This window comes from Urocampus carinirostris, unplaced genomic scaffold (assembly GCF_059441175.1).
Source record: "Urocampus carinirostris isolate Australia breed hairy pipefish unplaced genomic scaffold, RoL_Ucar_1.0 HiC_scaffold_22, whole genome shotgun sequence".
Taxonomy (NCBI): Eukaryota; Metazoa; Chordata; class Actinopteri; order Syngnathiformes; family Syngnathidae; genus Urocampus; species Urocampus carinirostris.
Genome location: NW_028283129.1, coordinates 279,185 through 304,947, shown reverse-complemented (window position 1 = coordinate 304,947; position 25,763 = coordinate 279,185). Strand labels below are relative to the sequence as shown.

The 25,763-nt window shown below is 38.9% G+C and overlaps 1 protein-coding gene across 5 annotated transcripts; it reads right to left on the bottom strand.

Moving 5' to 3' along the window:
* Positions 1–2,026: 2,026 nt before the first annotated feature.
* LOC148345866 (rho guanine nucleotide exchange factor 18-like) lies at positions 2,027–24,494 on the bottom strand. Of its 5 annotated transcripts, none has more exons than XM_088325773.1 (14): positions 24,283–24,493; positions 13,520–13,717; positions 13,328–13,433; positions 10,899–11,039; positions 9,309–9,559; positions 9,090–9,215; positions 6,725–6,842; positions 6,115–6,369; positions 5,971–6,047; positions 5,708–5,886; positions 5,559–5,632; positions 2,731–2,916; positions 2,484–2,630; positions 2,027–2,266 (listed from the first exon to the last, which is right to left on the bottom strand). In XM_088325773.1, exons 3-14 carry the CDS (start codon positions 13,416–13,418, stop codon positions 2,127–2,129), a joined length of 1,785 nt encoding a protein of 594 aa, XP_088181899.1. In that variant the 5' UTR covers positions 13,419–13,433; positions 13,520–13,717; positions 24,283–24,493; the 3' UTR covers positions 2,027–2,126. The 5 variants fall into 5 exon arrangements, with proteins under 5 accessions (XP_088181899.1, XP_088181900.1, XP_088181901.1 ...); XM_088325774.1 differs by lacking the exon at positions 24,283–24,493 and adding an exon at positions 24,017–24,156; XM_088325775.1 differs by lacking the exon at positions 24,283–24,493 and adding an exon at positions 23,785–23,869.
* Between the last annotated feature and the right edge of the window lie 1,269 nt (positions 24,495–25,763).

Here is a 25,763-nt window from a genome sequence, read left to right as displayed (position 1 = left end):
GCTGGAAAGCCCATTTTTAAGCTTATCTGCGCCTGAAACGTCCGAAAAAGCAATCATTTAATAATGACAATAACTTTTGAACCATGCATGCTAGAATCATAATTCTTGCTTTCCTGGGTTGGAAATCTTCTGAATTTTCTATATTTAGTGCAGATTTGGTGAAAAAAGCTCAACTTTTTGAGTTATGCAAGTTTTCATAAAAGTGTGACTTGCAGGCTGGAAAGCCCATTTTTAAGCTTATCTGCGCCTGAAACGTCCGAAAAAGCAATCATTTAATAATGACAATAACTTTTGAACCATGCATGCTAGAATCATAATTCTTGCTTTCCTGGGTTGGAAATCTTCTGAATTTTCTATATTTAGTGCAGATTTGGTGAAAAAAGCTCAACTTTTTGAGTTATGCAAGTTTTCATAAAAGTGTGACTTGCAGGCTGGAAAGCCCATTTTTAAGCTTATCTGCGCCTGAAACGTCCGAAAAAGCAATCATTTAATAATGACAATAACTTTGGAACCATGCATGCTAGAATCATAATTCTTGCTTTTCTAGGTTGGAAATCTTCTGAATTTTCTATATTTAGTGCAGATTTGGTGAAAAAAGCTCAAGTTTTTGAGTTATGCAAGTTTTCATAAAAGTGTGACTTGCAGGCTGGAAAGCCCATTTTTGCACTTCTCTGAGCCTAAAACGTCCGAAAAAGCAATCATTTAATAATGACAATAACTTTTGAACCATGCATGCTAGAATCATAAATCTTGCTTTCCTGGGTTGGAAATCTTCTGAATTTTCTATATTTAGTGCAGATTTGGTGAAAAAAGCTCAACTTTTTGAGTTATGCAAGTTTTCATAAAAGTGTGACTTGCAGGCTGGAAAGCCCATTTTTAAGCTTATCTGCGCCTGAAACGTCCGAAAAAGCAATCATTTAATAATGACAATAACTTTTGAACCATGCATGCTAGAATCATAATTCTTGCTTTCCTGGGTTGGAAATCTTCTGAATTTTCTATATTTAGTGCAGATTTGGTGAAAAAAGCTCAACTTTTTGAGTTATGCAAGTTTTCATAAAAGTGTGACTTGCAGGCTGGAAAGCCCATTTTTAAGCTTATCTGCGCCTGAAACGTCCGAAAAAGCAATCATTTAATAATGACAATAACTTTGGAACCATGCATGCTAGAATCATAATTCTTGCTTTTCTAGGTTGGAAATCTTCTGAATTTTCTATATTTAGTGCAGATTTGGTGAAAAAAGCTCAAGTTTTTGAGTTATGCAAGTTTTCATAAAAGTGTGACTTGCAGGCTGGAAAGCCCATTTTTGCACTTCTCTGAGCCTAAAACGTCCGAAAAAGCAATCATTTAATAATGACAATAACTTTTGAACCATGCATGCTAGAATCATAAATCTTGCTTTCCTGGGTTGGAAATCTTCTGAATTTTCTATATTTAGTGCAGATTTGGTGAAAAAAGCTCAACTTTTTGAGTTATGCAAGTTTTCATAAAAGTGTGACTTGCAGGCTGGAAAGCCCATTTTTAAGCTTATCTGCGCCTGAAACGTCCGAAAAAGCAATCATTTAATAATGACAATAACTTTTGAACCATGCATGCTAGAATCATAATTCTTGCTTTCCTGGGTTGGAAATCTTCTGAATTTTCTATATTTAGTGCAGATTTGGTGAAAAAAGCTCAACTTTTTGAGTTATGCAAGTTTTCATAAAAGTGTGACTTGCAGGCTGGAAAGCCCATTTTTAAGCTTATCTGCGCCTGAAACGTCCGAAAAAGCAATCATTTAATAATGACAATAACTTTGGAACCATGCATGCTAGAATCATAATTCTTGCTTTTCTAGGTTGGAAATCTTCTGAATTTTCTATATTTAGTGCAGATTTGGTGAAAAAAGCTCAAGTTTTTGAGTTATGCAAGTTTTCATAAAAGTGTGACTTGCAGGCTGGAAAGCCCATTTTTGCACTTATCTGAGCCTAAAACGTCCGAAAAAGCAATCATTTAATAATGACAATAACTTTTGAACCATGCATGCTAGAATCATAAATCTTGCTTTCCTGGGTTGGAAAGCCTTTATTTGATTGCATAAACGCAACACAATGCTGTGTGCCGTTAAATGTTAGGAGAGGAAGAAATTATTTTTGTTGCACTTTAAGACCTACGGTCTGCTCCACAGTTCGGCTGCCACAGAGATCTTTAAGTTGGGGGTCAGAGCTGGCCCGCTGGCTCCGGTCTTGGTTTCTGGACTTGCCGGAAAGGTTCTTCTTCATATTGCCTGGCAGAAAAGCGGCCAGCCACAGACATTAACAAAAAAAAAAAAAAAAACACAAGACAAAATAGACATTAAGAACCACATAATAAGCACATAGATAGCCCCACTCCTATATGATACTTTATTAATAATTTAAAAGTTTTTTGATTGCACAAGGTGCACTTTAGTACAACACATTAGAAATGCAGCTTCCTCAGGACTTGAAGTGCTTTAGACTCACTTTTAGTGAGGAAGTTGGGGCTGCTGTCATAGCCCCCAAAGGTCTCTGCCCTCCTGGGTAGGATTCCAGAGCTGTTCCCTTCAATTTTCTGTGATGACAGAAAGGCATACCTCGCACCAGATTGGAGCAAATTTTGGAGATCTTCCACTGGTTTGACACAGGGAGAACGTTTTGCTTCACATCTTGCCACAACATGAATTTCACGTTGGGGAATGCGTTTAAGAGTTTACTTAGAGCAGTGCTTTACCATCAGTGATGGTTCCTTTAAGCAACGACTCCCCCAGCTTGAGATCTGAGCCGTCGCCTCTTAAAAGAAGCTTGGAACAGGTAGCTGTGTCCTCCACACCTGGCACAGATTCTGCCATCTTGGCAAAAAGTTGCAGTTTCTCGGAAAGTGCTTGGACAATCACCGCATCCTGCTGGCTCAAACATTCTAGGATAAAAATAGAAATCAATTAACTCGGATTCCTGTACACCTTTTTTTGTTGGGGGGGATTTTGCAAGGTTTATTGTTCTATATTCTTTATCAATTATCGGTCAAATCATAATACACTACAAAGCCAAGAGGCTGAAACACTTGCTCTCAGCCAAGAGGCAGAGTCAAGCTCCCAGCCACAGAGCCACGCAGCAATCAGTGCGAATGCAATTCTAGAGTCATAGCTGGCATCATGAATGGAAAATGATACCCGTAATTAACGTATGATGCAGACTTGTAAAGTCCAGGACCCGTTGAAAGTAATCCAAGGAAACGAAATGTATATTTCCAAAGTTAAGGGTGGGAAAAATATATACCCACTATTGTCCGCTGCGACAAGAGACAGATCTACCGGTAACTCAGCTTTACCCCAAATCCCATTAGCCCGCGTGTGCTCCGCCCTTTCTTTTTGATTCGTCCGTAGAACACATAACAGAATAAATCTCAAAAATAAATACATTACAAAAATATACAGTTGCAAATACATATTATACATGGTTACACATATTTACGAAGAAAGACGGTATACCGAGAGAGTTTTCAAAGCTTTAATAATAATAATAATAATATAACTTTCATCCCAAACCGTGCCTTTGAAAGGTACCAACACTGGTAGTAGGATCACGCTCGCAATGTATCAAACGTGCCTGTTAAAAAAAAAAAACATCCCGTAATTGTGAAATTCACGGAAGATCGTCCTCAACTTCCTCCTCATAACTATCGCCATCAAGGGCGTCTTCCTCATTATCGGAACGTACCTTAACTTTACAGACAATGTATGCTTAAACTTAGAAGTTGCAGTCTTTCTTGGCGCCCATATTCTACTGGTCTTAATCTTACCTTTTATATTCTAGCGCCGCAGGTGGCCGTTAGAAAAATTCCATAAATTGGCCGCTTCACTGGATAAGCCGCAGGGCTGAACATTTGGGAAAAAAGTAACTTTGGAAATATACATTTTGTTTCCTTGGATTACTTTCAACAGGACCCGGACTTTACAAGTCTGCATCATACGTTAATTACGGGTATCATTTTCCATTCATGATGCTGACTGTGGTTCTAGGATTGTGTACTATTGACTTTTGAATTGTGTCGGTAGGAGGTTAGGAGGCTAGGACCTTGACTCAGCCTCTTGGCTGGGAGCAAGTGTCTCGGCCTATTGGCTTTGTAGTGTATCATGATTTGACCGATAACGGATAATGGATAATTGCTAAAGAATATAGAACAATAAACCTCTACAAAATCACAATCGTGGAACTAACAGCCTGGTCTGGGTTAAACTTGTGATCGTGTCACAAGTTTTAATGGGTGCGGCTTATAATCAGGTGCGCTCTATAGTCCGGATTTTACAGTACATATAGATTATATATATATACATATAGATTATATATATATATATATATATTTATATATATGCAGTGAAGAATAGGTATTTGAATACACTGCTATTTTGCCCACTTGGAAATCACGGAGGGATCTGAAATTTTTATCGTAGGTGCATGTCCACTGTGAGAGGGATAAATTAAAAAGAAACATCCAGAAATTACAATGCATTATTTTCACAGGAGGGATGGTGTTCTTTGGATTATACTCTTCATTCTTCTTCCTCCAAACACGCTAAGTGGAATTATGACCAAAAAGTTCTATTTTAGTCTCATCCGACCACAAACCTTTCTCCTATGACTCCTCTGTATCATCCAAATGGTCATTTGCAAACTTAAGACGGGCCTTGACATGTGCTGTTTAAGCAGGGGAACCTTTCAAGCCATGCATGATTTCAAATCATGACGTCTTAGTTTATTACCTACAGCAACCTTGGAAACAGTGGTCCCAGCTCTTGTGGACACTGACCAACTCCTGTCGTGTAGTTCCGGGCTGATTCCTCACCTTTCTTAGAATCATTGAGACCCCACGATGTGATATCTTGCATGGGGCTCCACTCCGATTGAGATTGACCATCATGTTTAGCTTCAACAGAGGACCTTGTTTGCCCAAGTTGCATGGCAATTTCCCCGTGGCCCTTTTCCAGCCTTGTGGAGGTGTACAATTTTGTCTCTGCTGTCTTTGGGCAGCTCTTTGGGTTTCACCATGTTACAAGTTAGTTTTACTGATTGTATGGGGTGGATAGGGTTCCTTATGCAGCTATAAACCTAAAACAGGTGCATCTAATTCAGGATGATACATGGAGTGCAGAAGGACTTCTAATGGGCAAACTAACAGGTATTTTAGGGTCAGAAGATGATACACAGGTGTTCAAATACTTATTTGCAGCTGTATCACACAAATACATTGTTAAAAAATGTGAGTGCTGGATTTTTCTTTTTTTCTCTCACAGTGGACATGCACCTACGATGCAAATGTCAGACCCGTCCATGATTTCTAAGTGGGGGAAATAGCAAAATAGCAGGGTGTTCAAATACTGTTTTCTTCACTGTATATACATGATTCCTTTAAAAAGAGTTGTAATTTCTCTTACTCCCACAAGGTGGTAGCAAAACATTTTTTTCTTTTTAAGAAGGCTCTTGGGTGGACGCCTTTTTACTCTTTGGATGTTTTTTGGCTCAACTCCAAAGCATTTTTTTCAGTTACTTGGATGTCTGTACCTTGAAAATCCTTCAACCTTGATGCCCGATATTCCTCCTCCTCACTGAAGAGCCTCTCTTCATTACGAGGGCAGCTAAGAACAGGACCAAAGTCCGTAATTATCACCATTGGACTACACTTTCACAGCTACATTGGACTAAATGGCTACCTCTCGACAGCTTGCCGTATTTGTGTCATCCAAGTGTTTCTTTCTTCCTTGGAGGCCGTGTGGATCTCGTACATCTCTGGCTCATTGGAGGATGCGCAGATCAGAAACATAGCTCTCTCTGCGTGGGCCACCTCCCGAACAATCAACTTCTGAAGAGAGATGACGGATGGCTTGTTGTCCTAGATGGAATAAAAATCACAAGAAAATGAATCAGGTTATGCTCAAATTAAATTATGTATAAATAAAAGTATTAATTGACTCACCACGGCCGCAAAAACATATCGCTGATCTTTCTCTTGTAGCAGCAGCAACACATCAGAAAGGAGAACTGCAAGAATATCTTTGAGGGGTAAAATAACAGAATGAGTTGAAGAAAAAAAAGTTTCTTCATGGTGTTCCCATCTAACCTTTGAGTCTGCCAGATGCAGCTTTCCAATTGATTGTACCCTCGAGCAGAAGACGTCGTCGACCTTGCGCCAAATCTCCCCTATGAAACACTCGGCCGTCTTTGATTTTGCCAAGCACCTTCGGCTCCATCTTGCTGTGTATTTCTCGAAGGCGACACGTTTTCTCATGAAGGTTGACCAATGAGTCGACTTGAACGATTGTGTCTTTAATCAAGCCTAGTGCACGGGTAAGCTCCATGTGCTCTTCAGTGCCCTCTGGAAAAAAATAAAACAAATAAAACAAACTTTATGTTGAGAATTAGTCATCAACCCAGCCCCAAAAATGATGGGATTCTCACTGCCCAGTCTAAGGGACATTGCCAGATGCACTATTTTCAGATGTACTAACAATTTAGGACAGTCTAGAAGAAATACCTCATAAATATTGCTTATACATCCTAGTATCCTTTACTTTTTAATCTTATTTTCGTTTTTTTTTTAAGTCTTTTATTACATGTTTATCATGTAGTGCAACATCTAATCTTGCTGAGAACAATCTATTGTACATCCTGACCAATGGGAAAAAAAAGACAATTCTATTCTTGTATGAAGAAAATTAATATGACCAGACCTTCAGTGCTGTGCAGGATGCGCTCCACAAGTGCTGGGTATTTGGTGATGCGCTGAGTTACAAGCAGAATACACTCAGGAACTCCTAACCTTCGCACAATGGACAGGTTGCCGATTTTCTGAGACAACAAAAGACAATAACCAAACACAAGGTTAATATTTGGGGATGGGGATTTTTTTAAGGTCCAGAAATGACCTTAAGTGCATTTTCAGTTTTGATGAAATAAAAATGAAATAAAACTGAAACAACACAAGTTTTAGCAATATTAGATTTTCTCAAAGGTTTGTGGGTTTTTTTCCACGCTTTTTTCTTTAGCAGCTTGCTGAACTTTTGCTGCTACTTACATCCTAACATTACGGAGCTGACTCACTAAAGTTTAGTAGCTTCTTTCATAAACACATATTTGTGTTTGTTATTCAATACATTTATGCCTGAAGTAAAATGTCTGGTTTTAAGCGATGTACGGCGAAAGTTTTTGACTATTATTATTTTGCTTTGGAAAATATGAGACAGTGACTCATTTGTTGCATTAGACAGCACCAACTACCGCTAGGGCTGTGTATTGATGAGGTTTTAGCGATTCTGATTCCTTAACGATCCCTGCTTATCGATCCAATTCCTTATCGATTCTCACTGCGGAAAAATAAGCACTATGTGACTACAGATATAGTACAAAGGGTTTTATTAATATAAAAATGATTTAAAGATGGGCTGGTATAGGCAGTAGGACAGGAACATTAAGTTCTGAATAAACAATATTAATCACAATTCAGTAAGAGTTCAACTTAAAGTAATGCAATACCTGAGATCAATTATAAGTCATGTATCCAGTAAGAATATCAGAACATCATGAATGAGAACAAACAATTCTGCGAAAGGAAATTAGAAAATTAACCATTCTTTTTTCTTTAAATTAGCTGGTCAGCTTTGTCAGCAAGGGGGCTAGATCTTTCTGGCGTAATGTGTCTTCAGCTGTGGAAAACACCCTCTGACTTGGGGTAGAGGACGCCTGGACACAAAGATAGGTCGCAGCCAGACCCGACAGCAGCGGCATAGTGTCTCTCTTTTCCCACCACCACTGTGCGGCGTCATTCTTGGTGGGGATGCAGGCCAGGCTTCTGTAGAGCTGGACTTTTTGTTCCACCTTCTCGGCCATGGGCACAGTGGGGACGGTTCCTTGCAGGGACAGAAGCTCAGAGTCCTATTCTTCAAACAGTTCCTCCAAGGCAGTCTTTTTAGAAAACAAACCTCATGTCACGACTAAACTTGGCTAACGTAGCTAGCTAACGTTTGGCTAACGTAGCTAACAGTTAGCAGGCTAGCTACGTTATTTATCTGCTGTGGCTACACTGTCCTTGTGTCGTCGGAGCGCCTCAAACACGGTGCATTCTTTCAGTTTGATGTCATGTTGGCCAGCCAGATGTTTAAGCATGTTGGTGGTCTTACCCCCTTTCGCCGAGTTGGCGTTTTTGCATGTATGGCATACTCCTGCATCGTCTATTTGAGTGAAATACAGCCACACCTTAGAACGTTGACTGCCGGCGACATCTCTGTAGCTGATGATTGGTCGAGCAGCGACAACAAATAGCACGTAGATCGACGTCACCTGATCCTGCATTGGGGTGTGTTTGTTTGCTATGTTCGCACCGCAGCCCTGGCGGGATTGATAGTGCAAGCAAAATTGAATTTTACTACTGATTCCAAGGAATCGTTTGACAGCGGAACAGATTCCAAATTAGAACCGGTTACCGATGCAAGCCCTCATCGTCATCATCATCAGTCATCATTAATCTCTCCCTACATCAGTTTTATTGTCACTATTCACTTTTCTGTCTATTAAAAGCTAAAATACATAAAAAATTATGTACTTACCTTCTGTGTTGTTTCATGACAATTGAATACGTGAAACAGTAAGAATCAGCTTCTAGAACTGGAGTCTCCAATGATGTGCCTCCGGGCACCAGGGTGGCGGCCCCTTAGGATAGCTGAGGTGTCTGACGAACTGTTTTGGAAATTTCTCTCTATTGCTGGGTCATTATGATTTTCTAGTCAACGATTTTTTTTTTAGTAGTTGACAGAGTATATTTAACCCTACTTCCAATAATTAATCTGCTTATAACATAGTTGCAACATAATAACAACAAGATAAGTTGTGATATTAGAAATGCATATAAAACTAAAAAAAGACCCATGATCCATTAATATGCCTGTCAGATATTTATTATCTTATATTGATTATATAAATATTATTATATTTATTAGTGAGTCAGAGCATTTACTATTTTTTGGTTTTGGCTCCTAATTTTCATTTTAGTGCATTCCTGATTATTTGATATAAAACCCGGAAATTATTTAGTTGTCTCACCCGTATGATGCTGTGGAATCTTTTGTTCGTCTGCATCTGTTCTTTATAGTAACTGACAGCCTCCGTGTGGTGACTGCAAAAATCGCCGTAGCTGTCCTTCATCTTCTCACCTGCGTCACCTGAAAACTGGAAGGTTTTATGGAGCAAATTAGAAACAAAAAAAACCCAACAAAAAACAAAAAATAGAAACGTGTTTGTCTTTTCATGTCCTTTCTTTACTTGTGCAATCAATATGTCAGCTATGCTTTCCACTGTGTAGTTTCCCTTTGCAGGTGAAACAATGCTCTCTCGCCGGCGTTCTTTAAGGCAGGACAAAAAATGTGTGTGCATCTCCAGGATGTTTTCCAAGCGCGGGAAAAGACATTCCAGTCGGCTCAAGTCCATCTGAAGGTTTTCCCTCAACTCTTTGGTGTAAACACGAAGCATTATCTTCAGTGTTCGCACGTGGTGCATTTCCGTCTGCATCAGCTCTGTCAAAGAAATTGACATATGACAATCATTTTTTTCTAAATATTAGCTGTGCCAATAACACATTCTGTGTTGTTTACTAGGGCTGCACGATTTTAAGAAAAAACCTAATTGCGATTTTTTTTCAGACCAGTTTTGCAATTTCGATGCAATTTTCGATTTTAAAAGAAAGGTGCATTATCTGTGCTATTTTTATTTTTTTTATTTTCATAAGTACTTAAACCCTTGAATGCATGACAATGAGTGGAGTCGGTTATTAGTGGGGAAAAGTATAAAAACACTCATGGCATCATATCATACACGTTTTATGAGAAATAAAGTACCTCCTCCAAGCCCTCGCCATCTCTCATATCTCAGACCCCTCCATCCTCTCCATTAAATTTTATATTGCGGCCTTCCCCCCTATAAAACCTATACAGCTGATATGGTTATCAGCATGTAACCTCCCAGGCAATGACTTAGCACAGGGGTCGGGAACCTTTTTGACTCAAAGAGCCATAAAAGCAAAATATATAAATTTTATTTTCGGAAAAAGCCACACCATATATTATAAGACAAATTTACTAAATTGCTAAACCCGCGCCCCAGAAAAAATGCTAAGTCTTCAGCACATTTATTTTTCATAATTTGATAAAAATAAAATAAATTAAAAAAATAAAATAAAAAGAGAATAATGCCATGTCTGAACAGGATTAATAGCTCATGTTTTGAAAGAGATGGAGAAAATTTGCATGCAATCAAATTTGTCTCTGAGCCACAGTTACTCACAGAAAGAGCCATATATGGCTCGTGAGCCATAGGTTCTCGACCCCTGACTTAGCAGAAGAGCAGGCCCAACTAGGCTTTGCCTTTTCACAGCCAACTACCCCGCTTGAACCACAAACACGGCTCGCCATTCTTTGCAGGAGCTGTAAATCCCCACCATCATCATATACCTGAATCATCTCTCTTACCTCTTCCCGCGTCTTGGTTTAAGATTTCATGTGAATCTTACAGAGAATAAATTTAAGTTTACAGCGCCCTCTTCTGGGGAGCTTTGTTAGGTTTGCAGTCTATAAATCCTTGTAAAGAAACGGGGTGGTATGCAATTACACAATCGCACTACGTCACATGGAAATGTCGATTCGATTCTGGTTAAACATGAAGCTCTATTGTCTGCAGTCAGGCCATTTCACATTGACAAACAAGACAATGATTGAGAAATATTTGTTTTCAACACTGCTTCTCACTCTTCGGTTTTGAGTTAATCCAGAAGCTTGACTGTTATTGTAATGACCTAATAGCAGTATGTTTTGTATTGTTTGAGTCAGTTTTAAACAGAGTGCATTCAAACAGACAGACCATAAATGACATCCTGTCTCTTCACAGCCTCTTTTGAGTGTCTCTTAACAAACTGTGGGTCGACTGCCCAACTCCAGGACTCTGCTTCCAGGTCCTGCGCATCACACTCAAGATCAGCTCGCACTGCAGCATAGTGATCATCTGGGAAAAATGAGAAAAAAAATGAGTCTTCTTGTTGTTACATTTTCATGCAAGCAATAATCTGCCAGTGTTGCGATTATGAATGAGAACATATTAATCCACCTAAGTTTTCCAACTTGAATGGTTGTGTTCAGGACAGAGGTCAGGGAACCTTTTGGACCCAAAGAGCCATAAAAGAAAAAACAAAAAAATGTTTTTAAAAGAGCCACACCATTAATATTTTAAGTCAATATTCAACCAAACCAAGAAACCCACTCTCTAGCTAATTCTTCAGTTCCTTTTAATACACTGTGGGATGTTTGATGATTAAATAAAATCTATAAAATTATAATAATAATGCCACAGCCTGTGTCCCATATCAACATATATATAAACCACTTAAAATGTGTCTCCCTCCCGCAGTTGTGAGGCCTCTTTATAAGGTTTCTTAATTCCCTCATGTTGAGGTTTAGAGTTTTTCCTTGCCCGCATGTTGGTTTTAGATGAGGGGATGGTGTAATTGTGGCCTGTGCAGTCCTGAGACATTTTGTGATTAATGGCCATACAAATAAATGTGACTTGACTAGACAGCCTCTTTAGAGTGTATAGGCTCATTATAATTATTTGTCCTAAATAATGATTTCAAAACAAGGTGCAAGCAAAGTTATTTTTGTAAAAATGTCAGAAAATACAGCAAACAAGGATACCAGTTTATCTAATTTTAGATTAGAAGGCTCTGTGCAAGAAAAAAAGTGTACACGCCCTCTTTATAGGTCCGCCCATTCCTACCACTCATCCAATCAAATTACCCCTGGTGCTTTGTTACGGCTTATAGGTAAGGAGTTGGTTTTCGGTCAAAGTTGGATCTGTAGCTTTTCGTCATAAAGTGTCTCAAAGATGAACATAGATTGTTGTAATGAGCTTCCAAAAAGATAACTTATTTAGTGTTTTACAGCCACATCAGAGTCTGTTAACTGTTGTTAATATTGTGTCCTAAATATGCTAGACCAAACCCTTTACGGTTCAATATTGTCTTGGCATCACATGTGCAGCAGTCGGCTCTACATTTAACAATATATGAATTAGTTGTACACGTTTCATTTTGTCCCTGAGGCCATATATAGTCAATGAAAAAGCCATATATGGCTTGCGAGCCATATGTACTTAACGAGAGAGCCATATATGGATCGCGGGCCATATGTACTTAATGAGAGAGCCATATATGGATCACGAGCCCTATGTATTGAACGAAAGAGCCATAAAAGGTTCGAGAGCCATATTTACTCAACGAAAGAGCCATATAAGGTTCGAGAGCCATATTTACTCAACGAAAGAGCCATATAAGGTTCAAGAGCCATATTTACTCAACGAAAGAGCCATATAAGGTTCGAGAGCCATATATACTCAATGAAAGAGCCATAGGTTCGCGAGCCATATTTACTCAATGAAAGAGCCACATATGGTCCGCGAGTCATATTTACTCAATGAAAGACCCATATATGGTCCGCAAGGCATATTTACTCAATGAAAGAGCCATAGGTTCCCGATTAGACCTTTCATTTTGTGATTACTTGTGCTTGATACGCATTCAAGGTATCGGCTTGTCTATGCAAACACAGAGTGTCCCTTGTCTGGATAATTTTGTGTTGCAAATTCTGGAAAATATAGTCAGTACGGAATGAAACATACAGACTCCAGCTTACTCGCTAAAAGAGCCTCATGTGTATTGGTCGATTTCTTCAGGACATTTCCATTTTATTTTCTGTAACTAAGGTGAAAATCTACCTATAACTAGTGGATGCCAACAGTTTTATCTATCAATATATATAGGCTGTTTTTGGCTACCCACGTATAACCACATCTTGTGACCACAGGGGACACAGGGGCTCACTTTAGGGGCAAGCAAGCGCAGTACTTTGTTGAACTTGGTGAGAGTCACATGAATTAAATGCTCCTTTATATAATGTCAAAAGATAAATGCGTAAAAAAAACGTCTATTTGTCTCGTGACCTCGCCCTTGTCATCGGAATATTCGCAAACGGCATGTTTATGAGGTTATTCGTTTATCTCTAGTCATAAAACCAATTCATTTGGATTGCTCCAGAAATCCAATATTCTGCTTCCAATAGGATTATTGCCTGAATGTAAGCATTTAAAAGATGAGTCGTTACTCCAAACAGTCAGCAAATAGGCAAATCTAATCCCTTTTTCATAAAATGTGCCATAAAACGTATTTATTTTTCAAAAAAAAAAAAAAAAAAAGGTGAATGTTTTTCAGTCACACAATAAACGAAATAAAGTCAACAAACCTTCAACTATGATGGACTCAGTCATGGAGGGAACGAGGGAAACAGTGTCATCATTGTAGCGCTTTAATCGAAAAGTGTCAGTTTCATCCATCCCCCCGGGAGAGATCTGCGTACATAAAAAGAAGGTTTACAGTCTAAAAAAAGACCCCAATTAATATTCTGATGACAATAATAATAATCCAAGTACGGGACCCTGAGGTGTGGTGGCGCAGGCTGTGGCTGAGGTATGATGCGGGCAGTCCGGGAAATTTTTGTGTTACAGTGGCCTGGGTACTTGTTCCTCGAGGAAACACAGTAATACCAGGAGCTGCAGGAAAAGTTGTGTGGCCATTGAGGCTCTGTGATGAAGTTGTGCCCGACTGTTCCTGCTCTCGATGCCGGCTTTTATTGCTAGAGGCCAAATACACATAATACAAATGTTAGTAACGAAAGGTTTAGGAGATCATCAGGAAAGAAGTCAAAGACAACAAAGTTGTACCCACTGCTCATCAATGTTTGTTAAGACTTTGGGGATTTATTGCTGTGCATGCGTTAAATAATCTGTAGGGACTTCCTTAATTGTTTACTGTAGAACATTTAATATAAGGCTGCGTCAAATTGACCTGAGCCATCTCTCAGTTATGCATAATATCAGATGCAAACGACCCGGACATTGGACTATCAAGCCTCACCCTACCTTAATCTTACAGTTTTTTCTTCTCCCTCTTATTCAACCATGTGAGAAGTGGTGATAAATGAAAATAAATTGACTTATACTTGGGCAGCACGGCGGGGCAGTGGTTAGCGAGTGTGCGGCACAGTTCTGAGGTCATGGGTTCAAATCCAGCTACCAATCTTCCTGTGCAGAGTTTGCATGTTCTCCCCGTGCTTGCCTGGGTTTCCTCCGGGCACTCCGGTTTCCTCCCACATTCCAAAAACATGCATGTCAGGTTAATTGGCTGGTCCAAATTGTCCCTAGGTGTGAATGCGCGAGCAAATTGTCTGTCCCTGTGTGCCCTGCAACTGGCTGGCAACCAGTTCAGGGTGTTCCCTGCCCACTGCCCGAAGATGGCTGGGATGGGCTCCAGCACCCCCGCGACCCTACTGAGGATAAGCGGTGCAGATAATGGATGGATGGATGGATGAATTATACTCCCGGGCCACGCGACGGAGCGAGTTCGGCGGACACGGCGTCACCCTAATAAGGATAAGCGGTGTAGATAATGAGATGAGATGAGGTTTTTTTTGTTCTTTTTGAAGGGTCGTCGCTACTTCGCAGATTTTCAATTTTTGCGGGTGGTTTCGGTCCCCATTAACCGGGTCTAAAAAAAAAATAATAATTAAAAAAAAAATTTAATTTTTTTTTTTGGAAGGTGCGCCGCTACTTCGCGGATTTTCAGTTATCGCGGGTGGTTTTAGTCCCCATTAACCGCGTTAAACGAGGTCTTACTGTACCTGGGATCTACTGTAGGGAAAAAAAATAATAACATTGTTCGTGAGCTGAAAAATAACGAAACAACGTAAATTTGGTACTTAGCTACACATTCTGAGTGTAGGTCAAACAAATCCACTCATTACTATAAAACCTTCGACTTCAGCTAGGTCATACCTCTGGATTCTTTGCAAATCAACTGAAATACTGAAAGCCTTTTATGATTTTAATTTTGCCGATGATGGATTAGAGCCAACGGTATAAATTTTCATGATATGGTAAAACGGTATATTTAAGTCTTCACATGTTGGACATTTTTCTTTATTGTAATTGTAGTACAGAAAAAAAGAAAAATAGATATTACAATATTATAATTTTCTGAGACAGTCCTGCATTTGTCCCAGGTTTTATGGACTGTATTGAAGCTAGAGAGTAAAAAAAAGGATGAGGGGGGGAAAAAACTGAGAAAATGGACAATATATATCGATATATCCTGATTTAAACCATGTGATAATTTCTGAAATAACTGTTGAAATTCTTGATAGAAGATGCGTCCAAAGTTATTTCGGGAATGGGTGTCCTATAAGCAAGCCCGTGGCTTCCACCAGTCTTCCATTGTTTCTTTTCAGGTGATTTAATATAGTGATGTTATCATGCGACAAGCCTTAAAAGCGAATGTGAATGTGAAATAAAAAAAAAAAAACGTATGAAGCGTTTCTGGCCAATCTTAATGAAAAGTCAACACAAGACGGCTTCTGAATAAGTCTCAGCAGCAGTCATTACCTGAACTTTTATAAATTGCTCTTGTAATACTCAACCAGCATGCGTTGAATTTATAGATTATTCATTTAGTTTAGCTGAAAAAAACAAAACTAATATTAACATCAGTGTCTTTGGATCACAGACACCGGAGAAGTTTTAGTCCTTCTGAGTAGATTCAACAGCAACATGGAACACCCAGATTGAGAAAGTTAATATTGTTATTCCAGGAAGGTAGAGAAAATACTCGAGTCTCCAGTTAACTATAGCAACATTATCTTGAACAGAATCCCCACAACAGATAAACAATTTAAAAAGAAAAACAAAGATAAAGAGACCGTGGGAATTTAGAGGTAAGCTGTGCCACACAAAAAAACATTGAGACATAAATTTCAGCGTCACCCATGACAAGCCCAAACTGTAAACTAATTCACTTCAGGAAGATGAAGAGGACAGTACACAAATTACTACGACGGGAATTCCAGTTGCTCCAAGATTAGCAAAGCATAAGTGAGGACAGGCTGTTTTTTTCTTTTTGCTGATATCACAGCTCTTATCAGCACACAGACCACTAGTTTTTGCATACTTAGATGACCCACGCAGGAAGCTCAACTGGCTAAATAAAAAAATTGAAACAATAAATCTGTCACTTTTAAATATAAAAAGACCCATGTAGATGTGTTGGCTCATTTACTACGAAAAATTGCTTAAAGCCAACCAAAAAGTTAAATTGTATATTTGATTAACATGAAGGAAAAATTTGCTACAAAAGTAAAGTTTTTCAAGAAATGGCAACAAGAGGAAAAAAAGTTGACCATTGTCATCTTTACCTACTTAGGTGGGCTCAACAGCTCTCGACATAAGGAATCCCTTTTTATGAGCGAAACTTCACTGTGATGACATTTGAAAGATTTTTCTTTCTTTCATTTTCCTTTAATAAGGTAAATGAAACGTTCCAGGTCTGAAGGAAAAGCCGCAACAAAAACGGCATGCAAGTCCTAACTTATTAGCGTTTTTTTTCCAATTTAAAAGTAACGCACATAAATGTTTAGCATGTGCCAAAGTCCAAGTGAGACAGTAGACCGTGGGATATGGCGTCCCCGCCTTACACCTTTAAAGTCGCCAATATATGTTTTTCGGCCCCTTGTTACAGCATTTTCACAACTATGCGATATGTGTTGCATTAGGGCTACACAATAAACCGAAATCTAATCGTTATCACCGTAATGTAGTGCGATAAGCTAACTGCAAAACACAGTGGTTTTTTTCAGTGATTCATAGTTACAGTTTATATTCTAGTGATGGAGTGTTTGGCCAACAAGAATTGTCACATTTCATGGTTTTAACAGCGCCAGGCAATGAGAAGCAGGTTTTAATGGAGGTCACCATAAAGCAGGGGTCGGGAATCTTTTTGACTCAAAGAGCCATAAAAGCAAAAAATATTAATTTTATTTTGGGAAAGAGCCACACCATATATTATGAGACAAATTTACTAAATTGCTAAACCCGCGCCCCAGACAAAAGCTTAGTCTTCAGCACATTTATTTTTCATGATTTGATAAAAATTATGAAAAGAGAATAATGCCAGAGCCCCTGTCCCAAAATCAACAAACATACCACTTTAAACTTGTCTCTTTCTTGCAATTACTCAAGATCGGTTAAACTCCTTTTGACCCTTTTTTTCATACATATTGGTTTCAAAACCAGATGCAAGCAGTTATTGTGTAAAAACGTCACAACATTCTGCAAATAGGGAGCCTGATGAGCTCACTTTTGGCGCAGACGGCGTAGGGCGAGAGATAGGAGGGAGTGCTTGCACTTTTTGCATAGCTCCACCCATCCCTCCCACTCACCCAATCAAATGACTAAGTTCTCTTCCGGTGTTTTGGCGTATTTACAGTTCTGTGGATTCATCATAAGCTATCTGAACACTGAACACAGATTGTATAGTGAACTTTTATATAAAGGATTCTTTAGCGTTGTACAGCCAAAACGAGGTTTTTTCCCCCCCTTTTTTTGTGTGACACCTTGACTGTAAATTGTAGTGAAAAACGTGCCCTATATATACTGCGAAGTAATACCATATTATTTAGCTTTGGTTTGGCTTTGCGTGAACCTGAACAGGATAGACAACTCAACTTTTGAACAAGATGGAGAAATTTTGCATGCAATCAAATTTGTCTCTGAGCCACAGATACTCATAGAAAGAGCCATATATGGCTCGCAAGCCATAGGTTCCCGACCCCTGCCATAAAGTGAGGCAAAGTTTGCAAGACATGTTTGCACGACTTGCTGGTGTAAGCTGCCAGTCAGTCAAACAGCCCTTGCATAAATGGCCACCAAAACAAAAACCACAGCTCGTAGCTTTAGAGGCTCGTTACATTGAAAATAAATTCATTTAATTAAATTGGACGCTGAGGAAAGACAGAAAAGCGCAAAGAAAAGCTGATAACCAGTAGGTGCTGCCTGGGTTTGTATTGCGTCCGGGAATTGGCGACCGTGGCTAGTCACCAACAGACGACTTGGAGCTACTACTCGTGGACACCCACTACCTTTGTGACTCTGGTATTTTAATTATCACAAAGACCTTGCAGAAGTCACTGTTACCAGTTACTAGCGTGTAGGTAGCTAACCATCCGCTCACTAAATCTCTTTCTTACACTGAAAGGAGAAGCCCTCCAATTTTGTTGTCCTTTTGTATACTGACAATAAAGACAATTTATTTAATTGCAATTCTGTTTTTATTTGTGGATCAATAGTTGTTATTTTATTACAGTCGTATACTCTCAGTCTCTAAGGACGTCATCTTGAGGTAAGTTTGCATGTCGCTATGTTTAAGTTCTCCCTAAAAACAAAATGAGCACAGAAATGCACTTTTCTTTTGAAATTGAAAATCCCATCAAAATTGCAATACAGGTCTGAAAAAAAAAATCGCAAGTAGGTTTTTGTCCAAAATCGTGCAGCTCTAAACAAGTCGCCGATACAATACCTCTATTATATTGTATTTATTTACGATTGGTGCAAAGGCTTGCAGTGATGTTAAAGGAACAAAAACCTGATAACTCGAGGAACGAGTACCCAGGCCACTCTAACACTAAACTTTACCGGACTGCCTGCATCACACCTCAACCATAGCCTACACCGCCACAGAAGCTAAGGGTCCCGTGCTTGGAATATTTTTATTGTGATCAGAATATTAACAGATAAGAAAAGTGAGGAATCAGACCGGAACTACACGACAGGAGTTGGTCAATGACATGAAGGGAGCTGGGCCCTCCGTTTCCAAGGTTACTGTAGATAATACACTAAGATGTCATGATTTGAAATCATGGATGGCATGAAAAGTTCCCCTCCTTAAACCAGCACATCTCAAGGCTCCTGGTACCTTAAGTCATGTGAGAACGTTTTGCGGTCAGATGAGACCAAAATAGAACTTTTCGGTAATGATTCAACTAAGTGTGTTTGGGGGGAGAAGAATGAATAGTACAATCCGAAGAATACCACCCCTACTGCGATGCATGGAGGTGGTAGCATCATGCTTCGGGGGTGTTTTACTGCACATGGGACAGGACGAGTGCACGGCAATAAAGAGAGAATGACTGGGGCCGTCTATCGTGAGATGTTGGGGGACAACCTCCTTCCCTCAGTCAGAGCATTGAACATGGGTCGTGGCTGGGTCTTCCAACACGACAACGACCCGAAGCACACAGCCAGGAAAACTAAGGAGTAAGAAGCATAGCAAGGTTTTAGGATGGCTAAGCCAGTCTCCAGGCCTGAACCCAATCGAAAATCTTTGGAGGGAACTCAAACGCCGTGTTTCTCAGCGACAGCCCAGAAACCTGACTGATCTCAAGAAGATCATTCCTGCAAAGTATGCAAACCTGGTGAAAGACTACAGGAAAACGTTTGACATTCATTTTACTGACTGTTGAAATACTTATTTGTAGCTATATAACACAAATAAAGCGGAGTCCCCCCACAGAACCAAGTTAAAAATTACAAATACATCTCTCTGAGTTAAAAACTTTATGCTAACTCATAATGCTAACAACTCAGCGCTACCGGTTCTCTACCAACATCTGCCAGATCAATCACAACTCTTACAATTGCCACGGGAATTGTTTAGTTACTATATCTATCTTCTGACAAAAAAGTTTGTCGGGTAACTCCTCCCAGAGCTTTTGGACTAGCCCAACGATTCATATACCCAAAATTCCGGCCCGGGACTCTTGAGCAACAATATGGATAAGCGATACGGCGGGGCCCCGGAGACCAAAAAGAGTCCCCATCCGGACTAATGTATTTTGAGAATCTCCCATCCGGAATACATTGGCCCATTCAATTCAATGGGTAGCCTTGGAAACGAGGGCTTTGCCAGAGGTAGTAATCAGGGACTGTCCAGGGTGGCTTGAGGGGGCCCGACCTACATTACCTTTAACCATGGGTAAATGATGAATTCCAAAGTATTCGCGCAAGCAAGCTGTAACACTGTCGGCAAAGGGTTGGTCTGGCACAGCCAGCCCAAGTATTAGCGCAAACTAGCTGTAAACACTGTCGGCAATGCTAACTTATTCATAGTAAAAAATTTTGGTAATGGCTATATTTTAACAACTTAATATTTACAAATTATGCTAATGGACTCATGTTAATGAGTTATGCTAACGGGTACATGCTAAAAAGTGATGCTAACGGCTAAATGCTAACTTCTTCATGCTAAAAATTTTTGGTAATGGCAATATTTTGAAGACTTCATATTTACAAAGTATGCTAACGGATACATGTTGATGAGTTATGATAATGGGTACATGCTAAAAGGTGATGCTAACGGCTAAATGCTAACATATTCATGCTAAAATTTTTTGGCAATGGCTATATTCTAACGACTTCATATTTACAAATTATGCTAATGGACTCATGTTGATGAGTTATGCTAATTGGTACATGCTAAAAAGTGATGCTAACGGCTAAATGCTAACGTCTTCATGCAAAAAAGTTTTGGTAATGGAAATATTGTAACGACTTCATATTTACAAATTATGCTAGTGGACTCATGTTGATGAGTTATGCTAACGGATACATGCTAAAAAGTGATGCTAAGGGCTAATTGCTAACTTTTTCATGCTGAAAAATTATTCTAATGCTAACATGCTAACGACTCAGCAAATTGAATGGGCTAAATGCAGTCCGGATGGGCCAATTCAAATAGAATGGCTCATTCCTTTCGAACATGTACATTTTAAATTTTGTAATGTGTAATAACAGTGATATTACTATGTTTTTACCAAGAATGTGATTTTTAGACCTCCACAAGGCATATCCTTGTTGCTAACGGTTGTGGGCCGATCTCAAATGAACTTGCCAGTACCGGGGGTGTGTGGGGGGGCGAAGAAATTACAAATACATTTCCTGAGTTAAAAACTTTACTCATAATGCTAACAACCAGGGTTATATATACATCCCGGGATCATCTTCCAGATCAATCACAATTACAATTGTCTAGTTTCTTTTAGTGTTTCTGAATGCCTATATGTTGCACTTTTGAATCACCTTGCCATTGTTTCATGTTTGTGATCTGAGTTTTTTCTACAGAATGAAATGTCTGAGTGAGGGCTTTCCTGAAACTGGTGATTTCCTACAATTTGCTAGGGGTTGTATATTGGAAGTATGTTGCTCCTAATGTCATTTCACTGTTGTTATGATGCACCTGTAACTTTAGCCCAGTCTACAAGCACTACCATATAAATATTTGCCTATCCATGATAATATTCTTTTTTCCCCTTACAGTATTTTATTGCATGTTATCCTGGAGTACCACTTCCAATCTCATTATAAACACTGTATACTACAAGTTTTAATCAATGATGACAAGTGCAATTTTAGTCCAACCTAAATACAAATTGATTGACTACGGTTAAACTGCCAACAAATATAATCAAATATATTTCTAAATTGTTAGTTAAAGAGAAATATGTGAAGTAATTCATTACAAGCTGATTTAGTATCAATATAAAGGAAAACGGCAACAAACACCTATTGATCTTCAAGCTGATAAAGTTGCCAAGAACACTAATGACACAAAAATGACTAAGGAATACTTTGACAAAAGCAACTCCAACAGTAACTTTGTTGACACGAGTCCAGATTAAATATAAAAAAATATGTTTGCTGCAAAAATTGAATTGCTTTTGAGATAGCTAGTTTGCTTGCAATAAAATACTAAACAAGAATAGAGTACTAGTGTTATTGGTTACTGGGAGCAGTAACTGTCAAGATTTGGGTATTGGTAGGAATGTCATGAATATGACATATTCATCGAATTGTGAATATTTCCCATATTTGCGAATAGTTTTCAAATTCCCGATTAGTCTTTTTTTCTCTCCACCTTTTGTTACCACCCTTGAATGAAATGAATACTGTAGACATTAACGTGCAGCGACGCACACATGGAAGTAGACAACACTGGTTCTCTGTGTGTGGTTTTCACTACCCGGTCTGTTTTTAACATCACTTCAGTATTTTGGACACATTTTTTATTTACACCGAACAACAGCACTAATCCCTGAAATACCGAAGAAGTGGTCTGTTGTTTTAATAAAAGGAACAGAAAGTTGAGTTAATAATGATTTCTTGACTATTAATTAAATTTCTCTTCTTTATTAAGGTGTCCAATGATATCTATTAGTATCATGGTTGGTTGGTTCCCTCAACCCTAAGGTCGTAGTAAGGACACCATTAACTGCGGTGTGTCTTTGGCAAGCACAGCCTGGTAGAGCCCACGCAGAAGGGGAAAAATTGCCAACATATCGGTCACTTTTGACAATTTGCGTGACAATTAATCATATCCAGAAATTCTTAATCATAACAGTAAGTATCGGTATCATAAGTATCGGTCTGTCAAATGTTTGTGTCAAACATGCTCACCGCAAACCTGTCATCTTGGCAAAGAGCTGGACAGCCTAACAACAGTAGCTGAAAGACGAGCACTGAAAAAGCTGAGGTCAATCATGGACAATCCATCGCATCCACTACACAGCATTATCTCCAGACAGAAGAGCAGTTTCAGCGACAGACTGCTGCCACTGTCTTGTACTACGGACAGACTGAAGAGATCTTTTCTTCCTCATGCCATGAGGCTCTTTAACTCCACCCGGCAGAGTAAAGGCCCACATTAAACCACACCACCTACATTGGATATTACCGAATCTTACTGCAATATGTATTCTGTGTAGCACTATTTAGTTACTCTATATAACACGCTACAGTGGGCATTTGCACGTCACACTGGGTATTTGTATATTGTATTCTTTTGGCTTTATTATTGTACTGTTCTCAGCTCAGGGATGCTGCTGGAAATGTGAATTTCCCTTCGGGGATGAATAATGTATCTATCTATCTATCTATCTATCTTATACGTTTCAAATTGTGTACACTGTAAAGCCATTTTTGTACGGATTTTATTAACTCTTGCCTTGCCCATTTGAGCTCTAATTTGGATCATCTCGGTGACTGGTAACAATGGTAAATGATCTGCATTTATATAGCGCTTTTCACGGAGGAACCTGCAGACGACAACATCATTATAGATTGCTCAAACTGTTCGTGATATTCTGCGTGTTAGAAAGATTTATAATCACTTAATAAGGGAAGCAATTGGATGAGGTTGACTGGTGTGTCAGATTTTTCCCCCATTTTAAAAGTAAACACTGATTATGTAAACAAATGAGAAAGCAATGTTCTTTAATTTAGATTCATGTAAAATATAAGGTGTGTATTTATGAATACAATTTGATTGTGTAAGTTTGAATTACCAACAAATATCATCAATTATGATTAGCATATTGATATTTCTATAGACAGACATGCACTAAGGAATTGCAAGGAGCTTTAGTATAAAAATAAAAGCAAGCTAACAAAGCTGCCGAGAACGCAAACACTAAAAGTTGAAACAAAAACGACAACAAGGGAGATTTGTCGAAAGTATCCTCACTCGTGAGGTTATTAAGAGTAATCAGACAATTTAATTTTTAATGAAATAACTTTGCTTTATAATTTAATTTACTCTCTGGAACGCGAAATAGCTGGCAACAAGTTGCTATCGCTAGCTAGCATTGCCGACAAGAAAACGACGAACAGTGTTTTTTTTTTATTTTTTTCAACTTGAACAGTCACCTTAGTACGAACACAACGCGGACTTAAAAGTTAAAATAAAATAAATAAAACAAAGTTCCAACTGAATGGGAAGCGGTCATCAAAGCCTATTGAAAGAAAAACAAGAGGAAGGATCCACCTGAGGCGTGTTCAGGAGAGTAATCAGACATGTAGTCGCTTGTTAATCGCTTGCCGCGCACTGCTGAACGTTTTGTAATCGCTCACTGTGATTGCCTTACTGATCCAAAATGGCCGACGACAGTACAATGGATTTCGTTCTACAGCTTGCTTTGAGCGAGTTGGCTTATATGAGCGACAGTTCGCATATTGACACAGTTAAGGTTATCCTAAACGCAGTGGAAGGGTCATACCTGTCTTGCATTGTTCACAAACATTACCAGGCAATGTAAGACGATATATTACATCGCCAACAGCACTCGTCAGGGTGAGATCCTCCATCTTCTGCACTGTCGACGCCATGTTGGAAATCAAAGTAAGCGGTCTTTCTCCCGTGATTACTCGGGCACGCGAGCGCTCAATAATCATTGGCCGTTCAGAAGCTAGCGATAGCTAGCGATAGCAATCGCTCACTCTCCTGAACACGCCTCTGATCCTTTTTACGGCGGCCGCTTCTTACCGTTACGAACACGGAGACTCCGGTACGGTTCTGTCGGTTTCCTCCGAAACGACACCAGTTGGTAGATTGAATACCCGTATTTTTGGACCAATTTGTGTTTTGGTGGTATGTTGTTGCGCTTCGGAGGTTCTGCCCCCTTCGGCACAGACAACTGGGCAAAAACGATTAAATTCCACAGGCAGGTTCAGGACCCGAACCGCAAGTCCGTCCAAGTTAAAGGGACATTACGCTACCTTTGTTTTCCCTCCGCCAAAACCTCTCAGAAATGAAATAAACGAACGAACAATGAGACAAACAAATAAAAAAAATCAACTGGAAACAATTTTTTGAAAACTAAATTTAATTGTTGTAGATTTATCGTATTTTAATAAGTTACAATTTATTTTTCAGTTGATTTCTAAGGAAAGCCAAAAGTGCCACAAAGTAAATATAATAATGTTTAAAGAATTTAAGTATCCCTAAAAAACAATAACAAAAATACAAAACAAAACAAAAAAACATTTCATTTTTATGTTTCTTTTTAAAAGGTGAAAAAAATGATATGATTTAAACTTATTGTTTCAAATGTTCATTTGTCCTTTTGGAAGGCCAAGAGGGAAAAAATAAAATGACGTTTAATTAGATATCAATTTTACTAAAACAAGCAACTATGTAATGCTCTCACACTTCCTTGCTTCAAGTAAAACAAAGTTTGAAAAGAATGCATGTAAAAAATGAAACATGTTTTGGGATATATCATGTCAAAAGTTTACTTGTATGTTATGGAATCTAGAGAGGGACAAAATTATATAAATGATATGATTTGGGCTAACTTGTGTTCTACCGAAGCCCAAGAATGCCAAAATAAAATGACATTTAAATAAATGTTACTAAAACCTGGCAATCATGTAATGCTTTGGGGCGGCAGTAGCTCAGGAGGTACAGCGCTCGTGTTGGGATCAAGGGATCCCAGTTCGAATCCCGGCTTGTCCGTGTTACATGTCGAAGTGTCCTTGGGTAAGACACTGAACCCCTAACATCCCCAATAAGCAGGTTAGTGTCTTACATGGCTGCAATACAAGGCCGCTATTGGGAAATGTGAAGCACACTGTAAAGCGCTTTGGGAAGTCATTGACTTGAAAAGCGCTATATAAATGCAGATTATTTCAGATCATTTCATTTGCTTTCATCCCAAGTTTCAATTTTTTAAAAGTTTTAAATAAAATATTGAAAAAAGATGTATCTCAGTATTTATCATGTCAAAAGTTTACTTGTATGTTATGGAAGCCCGAGAGGGATAAAATGATTATAATATATATATATATATATATATATATATATATAATTATTTTATCCCCAATGAACAATATATATGCTGTTTTGCGAAAAGTTTGAGCACCCAGATTTGTGTCATTCGCAATCGAAACATCTCAATGAGCCCGCTAGTCATTAATCAACAGATGGTTCCCTCTGAGACCCCGTTTTTCTCTTGTGATTGGTTA